Consider the following 9,271-nt stretch of genomic DNA (forward strand, 5'->3'; position numbering starts at 1 on the left):
TTCTTTACACGTTTACTCTTTGCCACTTTACCACACCACGCCGCATATTAGTTAAGATAAAGACGCCAGTGTACATGTGCTTACAGATTAATTCGTTTTACACGACAGATTCTCAATATTTGCTACTATATGGAATTCCATTAGTACACTATAGGTGCTAATGAAAAATGAATTACATGTTTTTTCCTATCCATATATAGACTTATTATTATGAAGCATGCATGAGGGAGTAATTAGTTGTGAGCTTAGTTCAACAGTCATATATTGAAAAAAATTCTTTCAATAAAGGGCATTTTTATTGACTTGTAATATAGCATCAAGGGGATACAAATAAAATGATCAAGTAGGCACACAATCTCTGCACGATTAGGATGCACACATTTAACACCAACGCACACACACACAAAGGATTATGTCGGCATAAAGCAAAATCATACAAGACCAAAGCTATGCACAGACGAAAGAAAAATACAAAGAAGAAAGGAAAAAAAATAGCAACGATGATCCATGCCAAGCAGCTGCTGACCCAACGAAGATGATGACAAGAGTCAGAAACATTTCTGCCATTTACGCAGGGGATTGCATGCAAGTGCAACCGCTAGTAGTGCGACGTTTTTGCAAAATGCTTGAAGATAAAGGTAGTCCGATGAAACAACTAGGTGAACAAATATAAGCCATACACAGGAAAAATGACATTGAATTTCACACATGTATGCAAGTAAGCTCTTGATTTTGAGTTCAACCCCCTGATACAAAATATGACAAATCAGTTGAGATGATGCTTCCTCTAGAGTACACCTTTAGACATTTGCAAAGAGAATTGACTTGCCCAAATCAATTAAATCGACCGAAATAAGATTAAAAAATGTAAATAGCTCAAGCCAACGTTTCTACAGAGCAAGAAGAACAAATAACTAAATACAAGCGCTTGTACAATGTTGTAGAAATAAACAGGCAGATGGAATCACGGGCTCTAGTATAGTTTTGGATAGTCTCAAAGCCTAAGCTCAAGATCTAGTTCCTCGGCCGGGGTGCTAGGACAAAGCTTAAGTACCTTCACACGACGATTATCATCGTCGCCATCATCACGAGGATCATCACGTTGCAGATGCTCACTAGAGGAAGAATAAAGAACGAACTCGGTAGCCTCTAGATCAATCCTCCTCCTCTTGCGACATAGATGAACAATCCTTTCATCGTCTTCTTTATCATCTTCAAAGACACTTCTTGTTCGGCGGCCCAAAAGACCCAGCTTCAGCTCGCCACCCCCAACACGCAGTTCTTGCTCTGAACGTACCTCGGCATCGTGAAGAAACACCTCTTTCTCACCATGGTCTTGGGTGTCTGATGGGGACACGAGAGGGGCGGCCAAGACTTGTTTGCCCCAAATGGTTCTTGCAGTCGCAGCATCCACCAACGATCTCCCTGGATCCGAAAGAAAACTGCGTACTGAATTAGGGTTAGCTTCTGTGCTTGGAGCACTAGGTCTTGGAGGAGGGCACGGCAGCGGCTGGATCATGTAGCCTTGGTGCAGAGGCATGCCATGGACGTCGACGCCGCCCCCCTCCTCCACCATCCCGGAGAGCTTGAGCCTGGCCCGGTCCCTCCGGTGGACGTTCATGTGCCCACCGAGGGCCTGCGCAGACCGGAACTCTCGGCCGCAGAAGCTGCACGAGTAGGATCTCGGCGGCCAGATGCAGCCCCCGAGGCTCCCCGCGGAGTCCTGGGCGAACGCGCGCTCCTCCCACGACTCGTAGTAGGTGGCCGAGGAAGTGCCGCCGCCGCTGCCGACGGTGACGTGCGGCGTGCTGAAGACGGCAGGCGCCTTCTGATCACCCTGCTTTCTCCTGGTTATCATCCAGTACTTTGCTGGATCCATGAGATGACGCTCCTAGCTACCAGCTACGACTCCTCTTGACTACTACAAGTGCTCTGGGATGTCAAGGATGTCAAGACCATGGGAGGTGCTTGATGGCGGAGAGGTGGGTGGTCGGAGTCTAAGATGAAGCAGGACAAGAGTACATATCAAATCTACAGGTGTGAGAGGAAGCCGGAGGGAAGGGAGAAGCTGCAAGGGTTGCTTGATTTGCTTGCCTTTACGGATGCAAGCAACCTGACTCACCTTTCGTTGTCTGTAGTACCCTAGTGGGTCCTGGCCCTATCTTTTCTTCACACATCCAGTTTGTCACAGGAAGTGTGACTGTTTCTGAAACGAAAAGTGGCATCTTATTCAAATCCCAGATCAGTGTTAATTTGGTAGCTAGTGCAACTAGTTACAAGGTTTAACGATATTTAACCTGAGTGCTGCACGGCAACGAAAGGGGTGGTATCCGTCTCTATCTAGTCTTTGATGGCGATACTTGACTGGGTGTCAATAATTGCAAGCAAAGCTTATTTCCGCTAATTACGGTCACTGCCACATACTGTTATAAACAGCTTAATCCAGTCTAGCACCAGGGGTTTGATACCCCAGGAGTTGGTGGTCGAAACCATGTTGGGTGGGAGCGATGAAACTCGAAATCATGAAAGTCGGATCCATGATCCAAGACTAGGGGTTCGTTACCCTCGAAGCAAGAAATGTCGGAATGCCCATGTTGGCCGGGAAGAATGATGCTTAGAATCATGAAAGTTAGATCCATGATCCATGACTAGGGATTTGATACTCCGGAAGTCGGAAAGGTCGAAATGCCCATGTTGGCTGGGACAGTTGATGCGCGGATCGGATCCATGATCCAAGACCAAGGATTCAAGATCCCTGATGTTGGTTCGGTTGGATGACCAAGTTGGCCCGGTCGGTTTTCTACGAAATGAGAATAGTCGGATCCATGAGCCAAGACCAGGGGTTTGATACCACGGAAGTTGGAAAGGTCGAAATGACATGTTGGATGTGGCAGATGATTCCCAGAATTATGGAATCGAATCCATGATACAAGAACAGGGGATCAACTCTGGAATTCAGATTGGTCCAAATTCCCATGTTGGCTAGGAGGGATAATCCTCGAAATCATGAAAGTTGGATCCATGATCTAATACTAGGGGTTCGAGACACTCAGAATTGTTCGGTTCAATGACCAAGTTGGCCCAATCAGATGTTTGATGATTTGATAAAGTCATATCCATGCTCTATGGCTAGGGGCTCGAGGCCCCAGATGCTAGTTCAGTGGGACACCTGAGTTTGTCCAATCGGTTGTGCTAGAAGTGATAAAAGTATGATCTATGACCCATGACTTAGGGAATGATACCCATGGGTTGGGACAACTGGTAGCCACAGAAATGGACCAGCTGGTTATCTAGAAAGGTTTTGGAGGAGTGCGAAAAATCATAAAGTGGATGCGCCGCCCAGGAAAGAAGAGATGAAGGGCCCCACATCTTGAGGTCACCCTGGACCAGGCGGATGGTTTGAGAGTCCTGGCCAAAATAGAAGCCTTGAGAGGTGGGATCCTCGACCTAGGTGTTGAGACGACAACAACAAGAACATGACCCCTTCACACCAACATGATGAAGAAGATGAAATTCAAAGGAACGCCATGATACGTCTCAAATGTATATATAACTTTTGCTTATTTGATGCTACTTTTATATCATAATTGCATAGATTTGGCACAGATTAATTCAATGCCCAGAGCTATTTGTTGTTTTCTATTGTCTAGGAAACTCAATTTTCCAGGGACAAAAAAATCAACAAAAATACGTTGTAAAGTTTCACGTAAGGATGAACCCAAAGGCACTTGTGCGCACCTAGGGGTTGTTGTCCCCACACGCCATGCTGGCATGGCCAGTTGGCACGTGGTAGGGCCGCATGGGTAGCCCCCTCCCCACCGCTTTCCCACTACACCTGGGTGCATGTGCCTTTATATTTTTTCGAAAGCCCTTGTCGAATTTATCAAGGTTTTTTCTGCCGTTGCACCTCTCTGTTCTACCATGATCCAACTGGAGGCTTGTTATGGTACTCTACCGGAGGTGGAATCCATCACCGAAGCTACATTCATCAACCCTGATGACACCATGACCATGTCTGAGTTGTCCTTCATGGACTATGGTCCATAGTAACAGCTATACTGCATCTTCTCTCCCTAGTTCTTCAATACAAACATCTCATGAGCTGCGATGTTTAGATGCTCTAGGTCAATTTAATGTAATACTCCGTTTTACTTAATACTTTGAAATGCATACTAGATAGCGGTCTTGGGGAGAAGTATTAGCTATAGATGCAATTGGATAATGGTCTATAGATATAGGGACGTAATGCCTATATGCAATCATGTCATGAATGATCAAAAGTTTGCTTTTCTGCTTTCCAAATAACTCAAAAATACCAAAAATATCGAAATTTCAGCATGTTAGCAACTCTATTGGCACATAAAGGAAATAAAAGTTATCTTCCAAACTTTTGAAAAATCTTACATACTTAGAACCAATGGCTAATAATGAAAAAGATAAATAAGAAAATTTTATTGGGTTGTTCTCAGCAAATACTAAGTATAATTGGGATATACACGATAAACTTTATGATTAGTGATGAAGATGTTGAATTTTATGATGGAGGAAATTTGATGATTTTACGGTGACACTATGTTTGTAGGCACTATGGAGGATGATTATGTTATGCCTTCTACTTGGTATAATCATCATGATTGGGGAGGCAATTATGACACCTCTTGTGGCCTTAAAATTTACTTGAGACCTATGATGAATCTATAATTGATAAAAAATATCATTAAAAGGGGCTTGGAGAGGTCATACCTTTAGGTAGTGATGATCGTACTAATTTGGAGAGTGTTCAGTATGGTTGCAATATTAATAAAATTGGGTTTGAACAGGTCATAACTTTAGTTACTATTGATCCCACTATTTGGAGAGTGATAAATGAATGTGGATAATTAGGAAAGTTGCGTAGGTGATAGCTATATTATTGACTTTGATTATGATCCCACATGCAATTACTCTGAGAGAGGGAAGTATGACCATAGAAATCTTCATACAAATAAATAACCTCTCTTTATGTTGAAAGATTTAAAGTTTCACTCTTCTCTCTTGCCTATGCTAGGGATTGCTTGTCCCAATGATTCGTTTACTTATAATATGCATATGCATAGGAAGTGTGTTAGACTTAAATATGATTGGTATATGCTTTTTGATGCTTTCTTTTATGCTTCAATCATATTTTCATGTGAGCATCATTAAAATATTAAGCCTATCTTAATGGCTATGAAGAAAGAGCTTGCGAGAGACAACCCATAATTATCCTTAATAAAGTTTTTACTTACTGTGGCAACACTCTTTTTTATGTATGTTTTCAATAAAGTGCCAGGGATAGCCTTTAGCATGTTAAGTTTGCACATTCGTGTGTTGTTGTGCTGAAACAGGAATTTTTCTGCTACTAAAAACAGCAACCAGTAGTTGATAAAGTTACAAAATTTTAACACGGTACACATACATGAGTTCTCTGTTAAGTGCTAATTTTAAGAATTTTTGAGTTATAGATGTATGAAAAAAATATTTCTTTTCTGACAGCTCTATTTTGACATATTTCTGCTATAGATTCCTTTAACTGTGTATGTTTGCATTCTATTGGTCCTATAGTGGTGTGAGAATTTTAAAACGGTGTTAACATATAGTGGAAAAGGTTGAATTGTAATTATTTTATGGATCTACAACAAATCTTCATAAGAATTAAGTTTTTTATACTAACCCTCCTGGCAAGTTATATGAAAGTTTTGTGTGGATGAAGTTTTTAAGACTTAGGTGAGATAGTGATATGAGAAGAATAAGGAGATGAAGCGCTAAAGCTTGGGGATGCTCAAGGCAGCCAAAGGGATATTCAGGAATATTCAGGAATTCTCAAGCATCTAAGCTTAGGGAGGCCCCAAGTCACCCCCCTTCTTCATCAACAATTATCAGTTTGTCTCGGTTGGACCTATTTTTATTTGTTCACATGGTATCTGTTACTGTTGGAGCATCATTTTGTTTTCTTTTTTGTTTTTTCTTGCTGATATTAAACAATCATCACATCAAAACAAATTTACTATGGAGGGCTTTACATGGTTATGTATTTAGAATTGCTCTTTTGCTTCACTTATATTTGTTAGAGCATGACAGAATCCAATTAATAAATGGAAATCTCTTGCTTCACTTATATCTTTTTGGAGAGTTGGATAGTAATTGGTTGTCAGCATGGATTAATATGTTGATACTAAAATTTATAAGCATGCAATTGTGGTATAAATGAAAACTTGTGTGAGCTATTTGTAAAGGTTATAAACTTGAGAATTGGATTCTTTGCAATTCTTTTGAGATAATGAGGTAATAATAGATGAACATGTTGGTAAATAGTTGGCGCTTATCAGTGATAGGTGTTGTTAATGGTGGATCATGGTGCGTGTCTTTCATTAGTCAACCTAAGTTGGGAAATATGCTGCTCGCATCAATCCACATCGAAGTGGTAGTTGTAACTAAGCATGTGACTTTGGTTTAGGATTTATTCTGCTAAAGTACTCCCCCATTCTTTGTTGATGCCATAAAACTTGTAATAAGAATTTGAGTTTTTCATGTGTATTTTCCGGTTGGAACTTTTTATGCACTTCTACTCTATCCATATTTGCTAGCCTATTCGGTGTTGAGCATTGATACGTCTCCATCATATCTACTTTTCCAAATTCTTTTGCCCTTGTTTTGGACTCTAATTTGCATGATTTGAATGGAACTAATCCGGACTGACACTGTTTTCAGCAGAATTACCATGGTGTTATTTTTGTGTAGAAATAAAAGTTCATGGATTGGCATGAAAATTTACGAAGAATTTTTGTGGAATATATAAAAAATACTGGTGCAAGAATTAACCAGAGGGGGTCCACCTAGAGGCCACAAGCTTGGGGGCACGCCTAGAGGGCTTATGGCCCCCCTAGACCTCCTCTGACCCTAACTCCAACTCTATATAACCCTATTCGGGGAGAAAAATCAGAGAGAAGGATTCGTCCTGTTTTACGATATGGAGCCGCCGCCTCCTGTTCTTCATCGGGAGGGCTGATCTGGAGTCCGTTCGGGGCTCCAGAGAGGGGGATTCGTCGCCATCGTCATCATCAACCTTCTCCATCACCAATTTCATGATGCTCACCGCCGTGCGTGAGTAATTCCATCATAGGCTTGCTGGACGGTGATGGGTTGGATGAGATTTATCATGTAATCGAGTTAGTTTTGTTAGGGTTTGACCCCTAGTATCCACTATGTTATGAGATTGATGTTGCTATGACTTTGCTATGCCTAATGCTTGTCACTAGGGCCCGAGTGCCATGATTTCAGATCTAAACCTATTATGTTTTCATGAATATATTTATGTTCTTGATCTTATGCAAGTTGTAGACACATATTATGAATTATGATCCGCATGCTCCAAGGTGACAATAATTGGGATTCTTTTCGGTGATTACTGTAGTTTGAGGAGTTCATGTATTCACTAAGGGCTAATGCTTTGTTTCGGTTCTCTATTAAAAGGATGCCTTAATATCCCTCAGTTTCCATTAGGACCCCGCTGCCACGGGAGGGTTGGACAAAAGATGTCATTCAAGTTCTTTTTCATAAGCACGTATGACTATATACGGAATACATGCCTACATTATATTGATGAATTGGAGCTAGTTCTGTGTCACCCTAGGTTGTGACTGCTACATGATGAATCATCCAACACAATTATCATTGCTGATCCAATGCCTACGAGATTTTCACATATTGATCTTTGCTAAGTTACTTTCATTGCTATTGCTGTTACAATCACTACAAAACTGCTACTGTTACTTTTGCCATCATTACCGTTACTTCCATACTACTTTGCTACTAAATACTTTCCTGCAGATATTAAATCTGTCAGGTGTGGTTGAATTCACAACTCAACTACTAATACTCGTGAATATTCTTTGGCTCCCCTTGTATCGAATCAATAAATTTGGGTTGAATACTCTACCCTCGAAAACTGTTGCGATCCCCTATACTTGTGGGTTATCAAGACCTTTTTCTGGCGCCGTTGCCGGGGAGCATAGCTCTGTTCTCCGAGTCACTTGGGATTTATATCTTTTGATCACTATGAAGAATTTGAAAGATACCAAAACCAAGATTTTTCCCTCTAGGACGAGGGGCGGCAAGGAACTGCCATCTAGCTCTACACTTGATTCACCTTTAGTTTTGAGTAATCTTGCGACACCTACATCTGCTATTGATTTTGATATGTTGCAAGTAATTGATGATGCCACTTCTGCTATGCATGATGCTTATGATGATACTACTACTTTGCTTGATAATACTTTGCCACTGGGTGAATTTCTTGATGAACAACTTGCTAGAGCTAAAGATATTGAGAGTTGAAATTGATGATATCTTTGGAACTGATGAAATTATTGAAACTAAACACTTTAAAACACCTGCTAGACCTAGCTCTCCTAATATGAATTTCCTGTTATACCTAAGGGTTATGTTATGGATGGAGAGGTAGCTAGGGACTTTCTTGCTTGTAAAGATAGAGAGGATCTTAATGAAGGAAATATGCCCTAGAGGCAATAATAAAGTTGTTATTTATATTTCCTTATATCATGATAAATGTTTATTATTCATGCTAGAATTGTATTAACCGGAAACTTAGTACATGTGTGAATACATAGACAAACAGAGTGTGACTAGTATGCCTCTACTTGACTAGCTCATTGAATCAAAGATGGTTAAGTTTCCTAGCCATAGACATGAGTTGTCATTTGATTAATGGGATCACATCATTAGAGAATGATGTGATTGACTTGACCCATTCCGTTAGCTTAGCATTCGATCGTTTAGTATATTGCTATTGCTTTCTTCATGACTTATACATGTTCCTATGACTATGAGATTATGCAACTCCCGAATACCGGAGGAAGACTTTGTGTGCTACCAAACGTCACAACGTAACTGGGTGATTATAAAGGTGCTCTATAGGTGTGTCCGATGGTACTTCTTGAGTTGGCATAGATCAAGATTAGGGTTTGTCACTCCGATTGTCGGAGAGGTATCTCTAGGCCCTCTCGGTAATGCACATCACTATAAGCCTTGAAAGCAATGCACTAATGAGTTAGTTGCGGGATGATGTATTACGAAATGAGTAAAGAGACTTGCCGGTAATGATATTGAGGTAGGTATTGACATACCGACGATCGAATCTCGGGCAAGTAACATACCGATGATAAAGGGAACAACGTATGTTGTTATGCGGTTTGATCGATAAAGATCTTCATAGAATATGTAGGAGCCAATA

At 40.8% G+C, this 9,271-nt stretch overlaps 1 protein-coding gene across 1 annotated transcript; it reads right to left on the reverse strand.

The window, feature by feature from the left end:
• Nucleotides 1-834: 834 nt before the first annotated feature.
• Nucleotides 835-2,044, reverse strand: LOC123163190 (uncharacterized). Its single transcript, XM_044580964.1, has one exon. The coding sequence runs from the start codon at nucleotides 1,877-1,879 to the stop codon at nucleotides 995-997; it is 885 nt and encodes a 294-aa protein (XP_044436899.1). The 5' UTR covers nucleotides 1,880-2,044; the 3' UTR covers nucleotides 835-994.
• Nucleotides 2,045-9,271: the final 7,227 nt, after the last annotated feature.

The sequence above is a fragment of the Triticum aestivum genome, chromosome 1A (genome assembly GCF_018294505.1).
Source record: "Triticum aestivum cultivar Chinese Spring chromosome 1A, IWGSC CS RefSeq v2.1, whole genome shotgun sequence".
Lineage (NCBI taxonomy): Eukaryota > Viridiplantae > Streptophyta > Magnoliopsida > Poales > Poaceae > Triticum > Triticum aestivum.

Bases quoted from the DNA above. Each gene is read 5' to 3' on its own strand.
- LOC123163190 (XM_044580964.1), bottom strand. From the start codon at position 1,879: ATGGATCCAGCAAAGTACTGGATGATAACCAGGAGAAAGCAGGGTGAT.